Here is an 18,921-nt window from a genome sequence, read left to right on the forward strand (position 1 = left end):
TTTGTACAGCGCCTACGACAATGAGGTTTGGTGCATGACTGGGGCTTATAGGTGCTACCATAATAGAAATATGTAATAATATGTAAGACTGTCAAGCTATTAAAAATGAATTGTGATTAATCGTGTGATTAATAGCACTGTTAAACAATAATATAATGCCATTTATTTAAATATTTTTGGATGTTTTCTACATTTTCAGATATATTGATTTCAGTTACAACACAGAATACGAAGTGTACGGTGCTCACTTTCTATTTTTGAATACATTGCACTGTAAAAAAACAAAACAAATAGTATATTTCAATTCATCAAATACAAGTACTGTAGTGCAATAGTACTGTAGTCTCTTTATCATGAAAGTTGAACTTACAAGTGTCGAATTATGTACAGAAAAATAACTGCATTCAAAAATAAAACAATGTAAAACTTTAGAGCCTACAAGTCCACTCAGTCCTACTCCAGCCAATTGTTTAGACAAACAAGTTTGGTTACATTTGCCAGAGATAATCATGCCTGCTTCTTGTTTACAAGTGAGAACAGGTGTTCGCATGGCACTGTTGTAAGCAGTGTCGCAAGATATTTATGTGCCAGATGTGCTAAAGATTCTTATGTCCCTTCATGCTTCAACCACCATTCCTGAAGATATGCATCCATGCTGATGACTGTTTCTGCTTGATAACAGTCCAAAGCAGACTGGACCAGTGCATGTTCGTTTTCGTCATCTGAGTCAGATGCCACCAACAGAAGGTTGGTTTTCTTATAACGCCAGCTACAACAGTGCCATGTGAATGCCTGTTGTCACTTTCAGGTGACAATGTAAATAAGAAGTGGGCAGCATTATTTCCTGTAAGTGTAAAGAAACTTGTTTGTTTTAGCAATTGGCTGAACAAGAAGTAGGACTGAGTGGACTTGTAGGCTCTAAAGTTTTACATTGTTTTGTTTTTGTTACGTTAAAAAAAATCTACATTTGTAAGTTGCACTTTCACAATAAAGAGATTGCACTACAGTAATTGTATTAGGTGAATTGAAAAATACTATTTCTTTTATCTTTTTTACAGTGCAAATATTTCTAATAAAAATAATATAAAGCCCTGTGCACTTTGTATTGTGTGCTGTAATTGAAATCAATATATTTGAAAATGTCGAAAAACAGCCAAAAGTATTTATAATAAATGTAAATTGTTATTCTATTATTGTTTTACAGTTTGATTAAAACTACGATTAATCGGAACTAATTTTTTAAGCTAGTTAATTTGTTTTGCATTAATTGTTTCCATTAATTGCCATTAATTGACGGCCCTAAAATATGTTTGTTTTTTAAATAAATGTACTGTACGTAACACACTGCATCTAGGGAAATGTGGAAATTTCTATATAGAATTGCATAAAGGTGTTCAGTAGAAAAATATTACTCATCTTAATCAATTGTACTTATAGGGCGTAGTCTCATCAGTAAGAGGAATTGTTATGTTAATAAAGAGACAGACAGACCAACTTTGTCCTTCCAATGGCTCTTCAATTGTTAATCCAATTGTTTGGGATGCCTGTACCAGAAATGATAAGTTTATTTATTTAAAAATAGAGCACTCTTCTGTTTGGGAGCAACAGGAACAGACTCATAAGAAGTACATCAGGTGAGGGAACAGACAGTAATCTTTGTTCTGTATGTGTGTAAATAGTAGTGATGTTGATTGTCACTGTTGTCTAATACTACAACAAATGTCTAAGTAATTCTTCTTTGAGTGCTTATTTGCATGTGTTCCATTTCTGGTGGCGTGAATATGCCCCATGTGTAGGGTGACCATATTTCCCAAAGGGAAAACGGGACACTGTGTGGGGCCCGCTCATCCAAGCCATGCCCCCTCCCCCTCTGCACCTGGGGCTGTCTGTTCCCTACCCTCTTCCCCCCCTGCACATGGGGCTGGCCTGTGCTCTGCCTCCTCTCCCCACAAGCACAGGGCTGACCTGAGTTCCTGGCCCCAGCCCTGCCACCACCATGCACAGGGTTCTCACCTGAGCCCAGCCTGCTCCCCATGTGGGGCTGGTGTCATTCTTCGCCTGATCCCTGCTGCCTCCCACAAGGCTAGTGTCGCTGCTTGCCTGAACCCTGCCTCTCCTCATGCGGCTGGCATCACTGTTTGTCCATATCCTGCCTGCCCCCTCTCCCCTGGCTCGCATTGCTGCTCGCCGGAGCCCTATTCACCCCCCCTCCCTCGCCCACACACACACACACATTCCTCTCTGCCTCTCTGGGGGTGCACTCTGAACTTTTGCCAAAAAAGTCAGGACGGCTGGGACAGGGCTTAAAAAAGGGAGTCTCCTGGCCAAAACGGGACATATGGTCACCCTACCCACGTGCTAGAGATCAGAATGCTTTAGCCAGCAATGTTGTTTGGTTGCATCTGCTCCGCTGGTGGCCTCAAAGGTATAAAGCGGGGGGGGGGGGCAAAGTGCCCAACTGGCCCTCAGTTCCTTTCAGCTGCTCCTGGATGTGAGACTGAGCCAGCCAACAATGTCCACTCTTTTTCCAGTTGCATATTTTATTCTGACTTTGTAAATAGTTAATTATTTAGACTACATATTTAGTATAGTGATGAGTGTAGGTTTCAGCTTTCTCTAGGTTCATTTTTTACCCTGTACGGAAGGTGGGGATGGGTGGGTCTGGCATGATGTTGGGACAGAAAAACCCAGGCTTTAAAGTGAAGGATATGTAAAAGAAAAGTTTAAGAATTGTAAAATCCTTACAAGAGGACAACTAAATCTAGGGACATCAAGATGAAGTTCCTTTTAGAGAAAGCTATAAGGCTGGTCTCTGACTGGATGGGAGACAGGATCCGTCTAGTCTGGGATTGTCCTCAGGGAAAAGTGTCCCAGTAACTGCCTTTATTTCTGGGGCTCTGCCTGCTCCTACCTCTGTGGCTGCGAGCAGGGATAGGCATCACACCTCTCAGGAGCACAGAGGAAGATCTCTCAAGAATCCCTTAAAAGAAAGAGGATTGGGTCACTTCTTTATGTCTTCAGGAAGAAGAAAGCTCTGAAAGCAGCCCCTCCCTTCTCTTTCCAGCAGGAGGCATCCTGGAAGGCTTCTCTGGTGTCCATGTTATTGGACAATTGGTTGGTGAGAGGATCATCTCCAGAGCAGGTGATAAGCAGTGTTCAGTACATCATACTTCTGTTGTCCAGATTGGGACTGAGAATGAACATGGAAGTCTCATTTAATTCCAACACAAAAGATAGTTTATTGGGACTCTAATCGATACCATGATGGCTCGAGCGTACCTACTGCAGGGAAGATTCAACAGTAGGTCAGAGTTGATAAATGAACTGCAAAACAAATCTACTTCAAGGACATGTCTCTGGTTTTAAGGTCACATGGCTTCAGGTACTCTGGTGACCCCAATTATAGATTTTTTTTCTTTCACAGATTCATAGATTCCAACACTAGAAGGGACCATTGTGACAGTCTAGCCTATCTATATAACACAGGTCTACTAGTGCATATCTTTTAGAAAACCATCTAATCTTGATTTAAAATTTCCAGTGATGGAGAATCCACCATGACCCTTGGTAAATTGTTCCAGTGATTAATTATTCTCACTGTTTAAAAAAAATTACACTTTATTTCCAGTCTGAGTTTTTGTCTATGTTCAACTTCCAGTCATTGTATCGTGTTGTACCTTTCTCTGCTAGATTGAAGAGCTCATTATCAAATATTTGTTCCCTGTGTAGGTACTTATAAACTGTAATGAAGTCACCTCTTAACCTTATATTTTGCTCAGCTAAATAGATTGAGCACCTTGAATCTGTCACTGTAGGGTATGTCTTCCAATTCTTCCAATCGTCATGCTTGTGACTCTTCTCTGGACTTGTCCAGTTTATTAACATCCTTCTTGAATTGTGGACACTAGAACTGGACACAGTATTCTTGTAGAGCCAAATACAGAGGTTAAAATAACCACTCTACTCCTATTCGAGATTCCTCTGTTTATGCATCCAAGGATAGCATTATCCTATTTGGGCAGTGTCATTCTGGGAGATCATGTTCAGCTGCTGATACACTAGACCGTGTCTCTGTTGTCGTAAGGGGTGGTAATGGATGGCTTATCACCCTGATGGCCACAATGTAGATATGAGGGTACACATACCTCAAGAAGTTTTGAACTCCTTCAACTGGTGGAAAGATCCATATTAGGTCTGCAAGGGATTTCTGTTCTCCTCAGAATTTCCCACTAAGTCAGTAGTGACAGATGTGTCGTTGCTGGAGTGTACAGTACAGGGTCAATGGTCTCAAAGAGATGCTTGGGTTCATATCAGTGTCCTGGAGCTCAGAGCAATATGGCTTGCCTGCATGGCCTTTCTACCTCATTTCAAATATCAGAGTGTACAGATGAGAATCAACCATACCACCACAATGTTTTATGTAAACAAACGTGGGAACTAGATCAACAATGTTATGCAGGGAAGCAGTTGATCTATGGAATTGATGTATCCTGCACAACAACTGTATATCACCTTCCAGGACTATACGACAGGCTGGCAGACAATCTAAGCAGACCTATTGCTCCGAATCATAAATGGTCCTTAAAGGATTTGGTCATCAAGTCCATTTTCAATCAGTAGTGTCTGTTTGCAGCTGACCAGAACAAGAAATACAAAGTATTTTGTTCCAAGGGAGGACAAAGTCTGAGTTCTCAAGAAGATGCCTTCCTAATCCCCTGGGTTCAGGCCATATTGTATGTTTATTCCCCCAGTTCCTCTGACCCTACGTGTGTTAAGGAAGGTCAAACCGGACAAGCCTCAGTCATCCTAATAGCCCTAGACTGGCCCAGGCAATACTGGTTCAAGGAAATCAGAAATCTCTCTGACACCTCCAGTATCTACCAGACTTAATTACTCAGAACAATGGGACAACATTTCATCTAGATTTGTTGTTCCTAAACCTCACAGCATGGAAACTCTCTGGCTAACAATTCTGTTGATATATACAGCATATTGATTCAGAGCAGAAAGGAGTCTCTGAGGACTGAAAAATGGAAATGTTTTTCATCCATTCAGTAAATTCCTGCCCATGAGAGACATCAGTCCCTCATATCGAGTATCTATTATTCTTAAAAACCTTTGGTTTGTTGCTAAGCTCATTACGTGTGTGTTTGGCTGCTATCTCTGCACATCATCCACCAATTCACGACCATCTCATCCTTCAGTTAAAAAGTTTGTGAAAGGTCTTCTGAGAGTTTTTCCTTCAATAACTTATTTTACGATACTTACTTTTATCTTGGAATCTTAATGTGGTACTTATCTACTTGGAGGGACCTCCATTTGAGCTATTAGCCTTGTGCTCATTACTCCATTTGTCTATGAAGATGGCATTTTTTGTTGCAGTTATATTGGTAGGCCCTACCAGTTTTATGGCCATGAAAAACATGTCACAGGCTGTGAAATAAGCCTTTCCACGAGAAATGTGATCTCTCCCATGTTCTGGGGAGCACCCCAGCTGGGGGCTCCTAATTGCTAGTCCAGGCTTGGCTGGCAAGACACAGGACTTGTTCTTCCACAGCACAGCCACTCTCGGGGGGAGATCAGACCCACCTCTGCATACCTCCCGCTGCTGCAGGAAGTTCTGGGGCTGGGCAGCATCCCCGAAGCTTTCTGCAGCCAGAAGAGGCTTCTGGAGGTGGTGGTCCAATCTTCCATGTACTGTTGGGAGCACCTCAGCCAGGTGCTCCTAGCTGCTAACCTGGGTTGGGTGGGGAGATGAGATCTACCTCCAGTGGCAGCGCAGAAGTGAGGGAGCACAGGGAGATCAGTCTCACCTCCATCTGAAATCGTGATATTGACCAATTTTAAAATCCTGGGGCCTTGAAATCGACCAAAATGGACTGTGAATTTGGTAGGGCCCTATAGATCGGCATGCAGGGTCTGGGAATCATAGAATATTAGGGTTGGAAGGGACCTCAGGAGGTCATCTAGTCCAACCCCCTGCTCAAAGCAGGACCAATTCCCAATTTTTGCCCCAGATTCCTAAATGGCCCCCTCAAGGATTGAACTCACAACCCTGGGTTTAGCAGGCCGATGCTCAAACCACTGAGCTATCCCTCCCCCCAATCCATGTTTTCCACAGTCCAGGCTAGTGCTCTAACCACTGGACCATCCTTCCTCAGATAATTGCAAGCTCTATGGTGAAACCCCCCATATATAATTTTTCACAGGGTTAAAGTTACACTCTGGTCACAACCTAAATTTCTTCCCAAAGTAATCTCTGACACTTATTTAAATCAGTCCATTCACTTACCTATTTTTTCCCAAAGCCTCATTCAGCTAAGTGTGAGGCTGCATTACATACTCTGATGTTTTCCAAGCTCTGTCTTGTAGGGTTGCCAACTTTTTAATTGCAGAAAACTGGCAATTGGCCCCGCCCCCTGCCCGCCCCCCTTCTCCAAGGCCCCGCCGGCCGCTCACTCCATCCCTCCTCCCTCCATCGCTTACTTTCCCCCACTCTCGCTCACTTGCTCATTTTCACTGGGCTGGGGCAGGGAATGGGGTGTGAAAGGGGGTGAGAGCTCCAGCTGAGGTTGTGGGCTCTCAGGTGGGGCCGGGGATGAAGGGTTTGGGGGTAAAGGAGGGGGCTGCAGGCTGGGACCGAGAGGTTCAGAGTGCAGGAGGGAGCTCAGAGCTGGGGCAGAGGGTTGGGGTGCAGGAGGGGGTGCGGGCTCCAGGTGGCTCTGACTTCAGGTGGCCCCAGCATTTCTTGGGGACTGAGGAAGACCGCATGGCTCCCAGGAAGTGATGGCATGCGCCTCCGGCTTCTAGGCGGAGCGGCGGCCAGGTGGCTTCTGCAAGCTGCTCCTGCCCACAGGCACTGAACGCTGCCCAGAGGTGCTGTCCCAAGCGCTGGCTCCACAGCTCCCATTGGCTGCAGCCACGGCGTTCCCAGCCAGTGGGAGCTGTGGAGCTGGTGCTCTGGGCAGTGCCTGCACGCAGAGCCTCTATGGCTGCCCCTCTGCCTAGGAGCTGGAGGGACATGCCGCCATTTCCTGGGAGCCATACAGAGCTGCTGGGCACAGAGCCTGCCTGCCCACCTTAGGCCAACCAGACTTTTAGCGGTCCTGTCAGCTGTGCTGACTGGAGCTGCCAGGGTCCATTTTCAACTGGGTGTTCTAGTCAAAAACTGGATGCCTGGCAACCCTATCATTTTGTCTAGAACAAAACCATTCAGAGAGCCTCCTAGGCTAGGGAAGTAGAGCCTGAGCCCAGGCTGCCTCCCGATGAAGGATTAGCCGGGGGTGGGGAAGGAGAGCCCAGGCAGGAGGGGGTCTGGCAGTAAGCCCCAGGCAGTGGGAGGTCTGACTGTCCCCTTTATCCCCTCCATCCCACCTCCCGGGTGTGCCCAGCTCTTCTGCAAGAGCTTCAGCCACCAGGGGCTGACAGCTGGAGCTCTTCCAAAAAAAAAAGGGGGGGGGGAGCAGCAGCACAAAACTTGCGCCTCCCGTGACACATTCCCATGCCTTCCTTGGAAGGTGCGCCCCATAGTTTGAGAACCGCTGTACTAGAGCACAGGCCACTTCCGCAGCCTCTTAGAGGGATAACTGTAGCTGATATATAGGGCTACTACTTATAGTAGTATACATACTTTCACTAGCCAAAGCCATTATACTTTAGTTCAGGAATCTCATTCAGATGCCCAGTTTGGGAAGGCTGTGTTGCATTCTCTATTTAATTAGACTTGCAGTACTCTGCTCCATCTATTACTTACTGCATGGGAGCACATGTAAACAAGCATTCAAAATGGAAAGTAAAGTTACGTTTAGTAACTGGAGTTCTTAGAGATGAATTGTTTACATGTGTTGCATAACCCACTCTCCTTTTCCCCACTACTGTTCAGACCAATAGCCTGGAGTTGATAGTGGTGCTGGGACTGAGGATGGTTGGTCACCCTTTTATATCACATAGTGAGAAGGCCTCAAGGTCATCGGAGAGCAGGTGTGACTAACAGACACTGCTGGCTAAAGCCTTCCAATCTCCAGTGCATGGGGCATATGCATACAACTCGAAGTGGAATACATGTAAACAACACATCTTGAATAGCTCTAGTTACTAAAGGTAAATAACTTTCCTTTCCAATTTTATTTTTCTTTCTTGCCTATGGATGTTGTACTTCATTTCTGGGAGATTTTTGATGGGCGTTTGTAAAGAGACCATATGAACAGGATTACAGCACAGCTTTTTGAACTGTATTCATAATTTTTTAAAACTTTTGAATAGAGTAGATTTTTTAAAAATAGCATTTAACATTCCTGAGGATATTTCTTAGCAGCCAGTAGCAATTTGTATAACATTATAGATCAAAAGTTCAGTCTAAATTATAAGATAGTGTTGTTTAAAGTATAAATCTCTCTTTGCTATTGCCACTTAATTTTAAAGATTGCATTTATTTCTTTTAAATATCCATTTTTTTAAATTTAATCAAATTCCATTGTTAGTTTATTTAAAAATTTAATATATTATTATATGTCAGACTTTGGGAGACACAGGACTTAGAATTCTAAAGGGACCAGAATGTAATGTTAGTCAATTTTTTAAAATTTATTAGAATTTAGCTAATTTACCCTAATGACTGGGAGGTCTATTGTGAATTACTGAATTTTTTAAATGAGCAAAAAGTAAAAAACAAAACAACAACAACAAAATCAGATTATAAAGTATAATTAATTTTGACAAAGTATAAGATGGGGGACAGGGACTTCGGTTCTGTCACAGTTCTTGAGTTAACTATATCAAAGGGCAAGTCACTTTATTTTTTTATGTCTCTCTCTCTCTCCATCTATAAAATTGTAAATATAAAGGTGCTAGTTATTACTATTCATATTCTGCTAGTAATTTTAATGTAAATTATTATTGTTTAATACTTACACTGGGCACTGTGCTGTGCAATTCAGAAAAATAGAATAATCCCTTCCTTAAAGCACTTTTAAAAGTGAAGTTTCAGTAATATGAAATCCCAGCATTAGTTTTTCTTTCAGATTATAAATTGTGCAACTCATCAGTGTACTACTGTATACAATAGTTCACCTCTATAAAACCAGCATATCATTTTAATGTGGAATCATTAGCATTTAGACAAAACCTATATCTATTAGTCCACTGTTATTTAAAGCTTTGTTTACTATTAAACACAATCTTTTTTGTCCATGAGAACTCCTTTTAGTGACATCCTAGTTTTGATTCATAGCAAAGTCTACATAAATCTCTCTTCTTTTTATAACTGTGCATCATAAATTATTAAATACAGCACAGGCAAAGAAACTGTAACTAGTTTGAGAAGGACGAAAAGTAGTGTGATGTGCTTATGCTTTCCCAAGGGATCTTAGAGCAACAAGCAGGTTATATTTAAATATCACTTTGTACAGTGTTAAAATATTGACAATTTGTTTGTAGCTTTCAGTAACTGTTTAAATCATGGTTTCACTAATGTGCCTGCATAAACTGCTGATTGAATTTATTTTAGCACCATTAGCATGGTTAAGTTTGTTATGGAGATGCCAGTTGTGGCTTGATAAGAATATTGAGTTGAGTTTTGCACTTAAAGTAGGGATTTTTAACCCCTTTGCTATATAGGAAGAATACATCATATCCTTCCTAAAATTACACCTCTTTGAATATAGAATTTTTCTGAGAATTTATAAGTGAATCTGTTAATTAGTCTAGGAATGGTTAAGAAACAGGCCTTAAAATCTAACACCGGGTGCTATTTTTTTTTTTTTAATTTGGACTCAGATTCTCTTAATAACAGAAAAATGCACAGGTCTGCTCGAGCCGTGTCAACAACCTGTGGCATTCCTGCACAATGTATCCATTCCGGATATTTGCAAAGCCGCCACATGGGCCTCAGACCATACCTTTGCCAAGCACTATGCCAATACACACGACCCCAGGACGGATGCCATAGTAGGCTTTACTGTCCTTTCTGCTGCTACCATGCACATAACTCCAAAGTCCCCCCAACCATAGTGGGTACTGCTCTACTTTCACCTTGAGTGGAGCACCCACAGAGACAGCACTTGAAGAAGAAGAGAGGGTTACTCACCTTGTGCAGTAACTGAGGTTCTTCGAGATGTGTGTCCCTGTCTATGCTCCACTACCCCTCCCCTCTACTCTGGAAAAAAGAGGACTCTACAGTAGAGAAGGAACTGAGGGGGTCATGCTGTGTGCGCACTGAACAGACTCCAGCGATGCCACGAGACAGCAGCTGCGCATGCGTGGCCTGGCTAGGCACTGCTACTGAAGATGTCTAATCAATGGCGCTGGGACGCACCATCACCTAGAGTGCAGCACCCACAGGGACACACATCTCAAAGAACCTCAGTTACTGCACAAGGTGAGTAACCTTCTCTTATGAAAGCATATCAACTAAGTGGTTGTTATTTGAAAAACATAATTTAGGGGAAAAAAGTTAACTTAGTAAAATGAAAATACAATCCTGTTTTCCTATTCATTGCTCAGCAGAAGCAATGGGGAGGGAGAGGAAAACCACATTTATTTCTAATCCCCGATAGCCTATTTGTACAAGAAGTAAGAATCCTTATTTGTTTTAACTAAATAAGTGATATTAATTCATGTTCAACAGAAATGTACATAATGTAAATTTTGCATTCAGTAATATGAAAAAATGAAATGCTCAGTTAGTGAATTTATTTTTATATCTTATGTAGGGAAATACTATTTCAAATACTACACCGTACTGTTGTTTGCTTCAATGCAAAGGATTTTTTGAGAACACTGCTTCATGTTTATGGTGATGATATTAACTGGAAACAAGGTAAGATGTTTTGTGCCTAATTATGCCATCTTTGCATTGGCAAAACTTCCATTGAAATCAGTGTATAATTGATAATAAATATACTTTATTAAAACAATTATACAGTGACATTAATCGTTTTACATGTAATTTTAAAGACAGAATCATATCAGAACTGACCCTTACCCACTCTGTCTGGACCGGGGCTCAGAGACTTTTGCGTTGCTCTGCCCAGATCATGGGCCAGAACCTCTAACTGTTTGCTGCTCTGTTCTGACTATAGGCAGGAGTCAGAGACTGGTTGGTGCCTCGCTCTGCTTGAGGATCTGGGGCCCAGAGACTCATTTGCTGCTCTGCCTGGACTGCAGGCCAGAGCCATAGGCTGTGCAGTGATCTGCTAATTCCCTGACAGTGAGCAACGCACAGTGAGTGGCCTCCCACTGACCCCGAGAGGGAGGGACTACTGCTAACCCACTACGCAACCATAAATCTCTGACTGCCAGAGGCTGGGAGGGGAAAATACGGGTGGATCTCTCCAAAATTGTCCTGTTCTGTATATTCCCTTTGAAGTTCTGGTATCTGCCATTTTTAGAGACAGGATACTGGGCTATATGGACCATTGGTCTGACCCAGTATGGCAGTTCTTATCATTTTGGAAGTCTCCAGGATTCTTTGAGTAGTGTCCTGATGGGTGCTCCACTGTCGGTGTGTCTGCATCCCTGCACTGCTGATCGGAGAATTTTGGTAATAGTATCCATTCCGTTTGCACATGCGCTACTCCTCGCCTGGCACAAAATTAGCCAACGTGCCTGGGCGAGTCCTCCTCAGTGCCTTCTCAACCATCCCTGGTTAGAGATGGAGTTGGAGCTGTTCGTTTGCAGATTAACTCTTTTAGAATTGCTATTTTTTATCTTCCCTTGAAGCCTTTTTTCTTTCCCAACTTCGTTTGCATTTTATTTTGGCCTTGCTTTAAAAAACAAACAGTCTTCTGCCAACACCCTGGACAAGGGTATGCCCGGCTCCCCGGGCTTCAAAAAGTGCCTCAGTTGCAAGGAATCTATCCCAGCGACTGACAGACGCTCGCAGTGTGTTCACTGCCTGGGAGAGAAACACATTCCACAGAAAGAAAAGGAGTACTTGTGGCACCTTGGAGACTAACCAATTTATTTGAGCATAAGCTTTCGTGAGCTACAGCTCACTTCTGAAACCTGACATTCCACAGAAGTGTTTCTTGTGTCAGCGACTGAAGCCCATATCCAGGAAAGAGAACTGAGACTCAAACTTCTACTCATGGAGTCAGGCCTTCAACCTCTGGAGTCCTGGCAGGAGCCCTCACCGCAACCCTCTCCTTTGAAGGGAGGTGAGTCCAGGGAGACACCTGCGAACCACTCACATAAGGCCTCTAAGAAAAGGTTTGTGAGGCCGCATAGTGAGCCCCAATCAAGCCCAAAACAATCTCAGGCTCAATCAGTATCATTGGTACCAACGGCACCAAAGCCATCTATATCTGGTACCATGGGCATGGTGGTACCGAGTTGACAGAGCAATTTGGGCTGCCTAAAGACCCAATGGGCACAAGCAAAGAAGCACCGGTACTGCGGGGGCATGAAAAACATAGGCGTGCACAGCACAAAGGTGGATAGTCTCAGCCACAAATTCCCACATGACCACGAATGGGAAATAGATTCAGTGTTCCTCCATGACTTATTCCAACAATGGGGGACACTGACAGTAGACCTATTAGCTACTTACAAGAACAAGAAATGTCCACAGTACTGCTCTAGAGTGGGGATCGGACAACACTCCATGGGAGATGCTCTCCTCCTTTTCTGAGACAAGGGTCTTCTTTACACCTTTCTCCCATTCCTTCTAATACTGAAAGTCCTGTTGAAAGTGAAAAGAGAAAAAACAAACATCATATGAATTTCTCCCACCTGGACCAGACAGAAATGGTACCGTTACCTGACACAGTTGACACTGTGCACCTATGACTCTTCCAGTCCCTCCTTACCTGCTATCCATCCCAACCTGCGGATTCTTTGACTCAAAGCCTGCCTCCTTCATGGTTCCAGCACATAGAGACATCTTGCTCTGAGGAGGTACAGGAGGTGTTATTACACATTAGGAAAGGAGGTACTCATTGTACCTACCTACAAAAGGAAAAGATTTCAAATCTGGTGTCGGCCCAAAGGTGTCATCCCAAATGCAGCCACCCTACCAGTAGTCCTGTACTACCTGTTGACTCTCAAGAAATCGGGTCTCTCTCTATTAGCTCACTAAAGATTCACCTAGCAGCAATTGAAACCTTCCACCAGGAGGTAGAAGGGTACTCAGTCTTTTTCTATCCAATTACAAAGAGGTTTCTCAAAGGCATAGCAGACCTCTTTCTCTAACCCAGACTTCCCAGTCCTCAGTGGGTCTCAACCTAATGTTAAAAGGACTGACTAGACCTCCATTTGAACCCATGAACACTTGTTCATTAACTCACCTTTCAATGAAGACAGCATTCCTGATCACCATTACCTCAGCAAGAAGGATAGGGGAGATAGTGGCTCTAATGGCGCATCCCCGTTCACTGTGTTCTTCTCTGACAAAGTCACTCTTAGACCACATCCGAAGTTCATTCCCAAGGTGACTTCAACATTTCATATAAATCAGCTTATTCGGCTTCCAACCTTTTATCCCAGACCTCATCAGGATAATAGGGAAGGCATCCTCCATACACTAGATGTGAGGAGAGCCTTGGCCTTCTGTTTGGACAGAACAAGAGCTTTCAGAAAGTCTCTGAGACTCTTCCTCTCCATTGCAGATAGGTTAAAAGGTACAGCGATTTCACCTCAAAGACTCTTCAAATGGGTCTCGAACTATATTAAGCTCTGTTACCAGATGCGTAATGTAACACTCCTGTCTTCAATATGCATGCATTCTATGAGATCGGTTTCCTCTTCCATCACCTTCTCCAAGGATATTAGAAAATCTGTATCAGAAATCTGCAGAGCAGCTACCTGAACATCTTGCACATACCTTTGCAGAACATTATGCCATCCTGGGGGACTCGGCTGCAGATGCCAGATTTAGTGCCATGGAGCCAGCATCTATAACAGTCTCGACTCTGAAGCCCCAGTCACTAGTGGTGGGCACTTCTCGGGAGTCACCTACAGTGTAGAACCCATAGGGACACTACTCAAAGAAGAAGTTACTCACCTTTGTCCAGTAACGATGGTTCATCGAGATGTGTCTCTCTGTGGGTGGTCCACAACCCACCCTCTTCCCCTCTGCTTCAGAGTTCTTGTCATTAACTCCGTGGTAGAGAAGGAATCAAGGAGGGTTTTCCTGTGCATGCTGGCTAACCTCGTGGTAGGCGAGAAACAGCTCAGGCAGAATGTACAGTGATACCAAAGTTTTCCAATCAGCAGCACAAGGATGCAGACACATCTACAGTGGAGCATCCATAGGGGGACACACTTCAAAGAGCCATCATTACTGCACAAGGTGAGTGACTTCTTTCCCTAGGTTCTTTGTTCCCTTTTCCTTTGTTCTATGACTGGAAAATTTATGGATTCATGGAAAACTCTCCTCATATGTTTTAGTCTCTAAGCATAGGAATCCAGTTAATATGGCTTCTTTAGAGAAAGGCTAACCTGTAATTGTGCTTCTTGGAAGATATCTTCTGACCGGATTCTTACTCATCCACCTGTGTCCCCTCACTATTGAGGAGGAGGCAATAATTTTTCAAAAGCTGATTCTTTTTTTCTGATGGACTCCTCCTACCTTATAAATATTCGTTGACTGTTAGTTACACTTTGAATTTAGGGATAACTCCACTTCCTTCTCTTGAAGAAACTACAGTAGAATGATCCAGGGAGTACTGAGGCATTGGTAATTGGTCTCAGAATAGGGCTAAACTACCTGGGCTTCAAAAACCCCAACTCTTTGAGATTTAGGGGGTTCCGACTTTCTTTGCACTAGCGAGTGGAAGTAGAAAAGTAGGAATCTGGTAAAACAATACAGTCAGACAAGTAGTATTACAAGTAAATAATTATCCCTTCACTGTAGAAACTCAACTTTGAACTACTGGTATCACCCAGTTTATTCCTCAAATTTAAATTCTCTACCTTTTAAAAACATCTCTTCCCAGGCACTCAACAAAAGTATGAGTCATAGAGTATTGACTGTAATTTAGATCTTAGTTGTATTGTCATAGGAATGTGTCTTCAAAAAAGATGGGAAAGTGCTACTTTGCAAAACCTTTTTTTTTAGTCTTTTGCTATAATGTAAATAAATTTGAAATATTCTTCTTTGAGTGCTTTCTTATGTCCATTCCATGTTAGGTGTGTGCACTGTTGCCAGCGATTTTTCCCTCAGTGGTATCCATTGGGCTGGCTCTGGCACCCTCTGTTGCTGCGTGCTTATGCACCGGTAAAAGGGGCACCACCGGCCACAAACATTCTCAGTTCCTTCTTACCGCCCATGACAGTTGCTTGAATGACCCTTCTTGCTTTGGCAAGGCTTCTCCCCAGTAGTTTTTGGACTATAACTCTTAGTTTATCATTGTTTAGAGTATATAGTTATTGTGATTAATGTTAGTGTACATAGTTACTGTAAATAGTCCCTATCATCAAGGGACATGCCTCTGTGCCCGGGCTTCAAACCTTGTGCCTCCTGTGGCAAACCTATGCCCATGAGCAATCTGCACTCCAGCTGGTTGAAGTGCTTGGGGGAAACTCATGTGAAGGACAAATGCCAGATCTATTGGGACTTCAGACCCCATACTAAAAAAGACAGACACATCAGGTTGATGACTATCATCATGGAAGCTCCCCTCACACCTGCCTCAGAGGTGAGTTGCTCTGATTTGGCACCGAGCACTTCGGAGTCAGTGCAAAGTGCTCCTCCAGAACCAAGCTCTTCCTGGTACCGTTTGACATCTCTGGTGCTATGGAAAAAGCACAAAAAATAGAGCCCCATAGAGGGCGCTCACTGTTGCAGAAGAAGGACAAGCCGGGTTGGGGGGGGAGGAGGAGGGAAGGAATCACGGTGAGATCTGTGCCACACTTCCACTCCTGGCTCCGTGATGGCACCATCAACTATGCCCAGAGCATTGAGTCCTGTGTGGTATTCTCCGCTCACACCCGGAAGCCACCGTGGCACCAGCAATCTGACTGTCCCATCAACAGAGATTTACTATCTCTTCTGGTCCCCCTGCCCAATTCTGATGGGATATCTGCCAGCTCTGATTACTGGAAGGAGCAAGGAGCATCGAGCTCCTTCCCGGCACTGGGCCCTCCAGCACTCTCTAGAGGCAAGCTGTCCCTGACCCTGATGTCCCAACCATCTCTAGTTTGCCACAGGTCCCTGGACCCCTGGCACCACATGGAGGCAGAGGCAGGTACCACTGTGCCATGGTCTCTAAGAGAGGACTTCTCTTCCAAGTCTGAAAGGGAACCCTGTGTGCAACCTCAGGGTCACCACCAGTACCCAGTCAACATGCCACTGGACTTTGGTACTGGTCCCCCAGATGGCACCTGGCCAGCAGGTCGCTGACTGATACAGTGGCCTTACAGAACCCCTGGGGCTTTCCGCTCATACCGGGTCTTCCCTTCCATTGCCTCTCCTACTCAGATTTCCAAGAGGCAGGCTTCTGCTTCTTCCTGCCCGGCACCAGACCCCAACTTCTACAACCAAAAGTTCCTTTATTGAGCCCCTCTCTGCTTCCTCATCATACCCCACTCACAGTGGTTGTTGGTCAGTGAGGACCCAGGGTTCAGAGGTGCATCTGTGTGAGTTCACTTCCCACCTGGGGAAGAAGGCACCTTGTTCCGCCATCTGAGCACTTGGTCTGGCTGGCCGCCTCGCTGGCCGCCGCTTCTCTCCACTGGCCTCCTCACCAGCTGCTGTTCCTCTCACCAGTCACTGTCTGCTACCTGCCTCTCTGCTGTGACCTCTATAAGTCAGTCTCTTGAGAGTCCACCCAACCCTTAGTGACTTTCGGTTCTTAGTGAGCAATTAACATAACAAAAGACTCCTAATGGAGCCTATTTAGCTCTATCTTTGAACTGTGGGGAGGAACAGGTTAAACCAGACTGGCGACCCTTAGGGAGAGTCCACACCTCCTGGCTGGGACACCTGTCTCCACCCCTCTTACTTTCACAGGGGTCTGACGTTTGAGCCCTTGGCTTAGTGAGGTCCTTTCAGCTGAAGGTGACTCCCTCATTTAGGACAGTTAAGCACAGTTCTTCAAGTGCTGTCCCTGTGGGTGCTCCACTTCAGGTGTTGGTGCATCCCGGCACTGCTGATCAGAGATTTTTGGTAGCAGTGCCTGGTTGGGACGCACATGTGCAGTAGCTGTCTCGTGGTGTCATTGACGCTTCATCTAGCACTCGTGCGGCCCGACCCCCTCAGTTCCTTCTCAACTATCCTCGGCTGCAGACAGCGCTCCAATGGTAGTGTCAGAAAATAACTTACAAGGTGCGTTTACTTATCCCCTTTACTCATACAATAAAGAGAACAACATTGATAACAACATTTCACTGCCCCTGCTTTCAGTACTAAAGTGATTTGTAACCCAAAACCAGCTAAAGTTGATCACTTTGAGCAACACAGCTCTATCTGCTGGATATCTAGGCAGAATAGGTGTGTTCATGTAAATACAATTTGCTCCTGAAGTCTCTCCCCCTTTCCAACTAGCTGTTGGGAGAGTTCATTCAGACTTTGCTTATAATTATACCCCCCGATTGTGTCAGCAGCCAATGAGAGAGACAGGCAGGGCCAGCTGAGTGCTACCCCCAAACAAAAAGATGCCAAGAAACTGGGTCTTTTTGGAAGAAAGGGTTATTCGATGGGTAGCCTCCAACTACGTATCTCTGACCAGCAAGCTTTGCTGAGGAGATACAACTATTATCTGTGGGACTCCTTGGGTAAATTTAAGGACTCCCTGCCTCAAAATTAAAGGCAGAAGGTCATTGCCCTCTTGGAGGGTAAGAATGGGCTGGGACCTCTCTCCAGGCAGCTCTGGATGCAGCCAACTTGGCAGCCAGGATAATGGACTCCATGAGGTGGTGATCTTGGCTCCTGTCCTTGGGACTTCCTCACAAAGTCCAACCATCCACGGCCACTCCTCGTTATTCTTGGAGCAGATGGACACAAGACTTCACAGCCTGAAGGACTCAAGGGCCACCCTCCAGTCTTTAGGCCTTTACGCTCCGACGGCTTCCAGGAAGTTATTCAGGCCCCAGCAGCCTCCTCATTCTCAGCGTCAGAAGTTATCAACTGTGCCAACCGCTCCTGTCCACCTCAACCTCCCAGCCAGGGTCTCGGAGGTACTCTGAGGGGCCCAAGCGGACCTTTTGAAGGTGTGCTGTCACTGCTTCAGATCCAACTTCCCTTTTATGTTTGGACTGTCTGTCCCATTTCAGCCTAGTGTGGTCCCACACAACCACGGACCATTGGGTACAAAGTACAGTGACAGTCAGCTATACCCTTCAGTTTTTGTCTACCCTCCCTATCACCCACCATCCCCGTCCCTCTTCAGGGACCCTTCTCATGAGCAATACTTCGTCCAGGAGGTGCAATCCCCCTTAAGAATGGGGCCATGGAGGAGGTTCTGCAAGACTTGAGAGGGAAGGGGTTTTACTCCCAGTATTTCCTTATCCCAAAGGCCGGGAGGGGCCTCCAGCCCATTCTGGACCTGTATTGCCTCAACAGATATCCCAAGAAACTGAGCTTCTGCATGGTCTCCCTGGCCTCTATCATTCCCACTCTGGATCCAGGGGATTGGTATGGCATCCTCGACTTAAAGGACACATATTTTCACATTTGTATCTTCCATGGCCACAGAAGATTTCTCAGATTTATTGTGAATCAACACCACTACCAATTCACCACCCTACCGTTCAGCCTCTCTGCATCCCCTTGTGTTTTCATGAAGTATATGGCAGTAGTAGTGGCCTTACTTAGACGGCGAGGCATCCAGGTCTACCCATAACTCGACAACTGGCTGACCAAGGTTCGGTCAGAGGCTCAAGTACAGAACGGCATCAGCACTGTCCAAGCCACCTGCAGAGCACTGGGTCTGCTGATAAACAAAAGCCAACTCTTGTCCCAGTTCAGAGAATAGAATTTATTAG

The 18,921-nt window shown here is 44.7% G+C and overlaps 1 protein-coding gene across 1 annotated transcript in view; it reads left to right on the plus strand.

The window, feature by feature from the left end:
* Nucleotides 1–18,921, plus strand: part of POLN (DNA polymerase nu) — a 192,962-nt gene that overhangs the window by 23,813 nt on the left and 150,228 nt on the right. The window contains exons 4-5 of the mRNA XM_077816181.1: nucleotides 1,438–1,634; nucleotides 10,710–10,816. Coding sequence (XP_077672307.1) covers nucleotides 1,438–1,634; nucleotides 10,710–10,816 — 304 coding nt within the window. The remainder of the gene's footprint in view (nucleotides 1–1,437; nucleotides 1,635–10,709; nucleotides 10,817–18,921) is intronic.

Source organism: Eretmochelys imbricata, chromosome 4, assembly GCF_965152235.1.
Source record: "Eretmochelys imbricata isolate rEreImb1 chromosome 4, rEreImb1.hap1, whole genome shotgun sequence".
Classification (NCBI taxonomy): domain Eukaryota; kingdom Metazoa; phylum Chordata; order Testudines; family Cheloniidae; genus Eretmochelys; species Eretmochelys imbricata.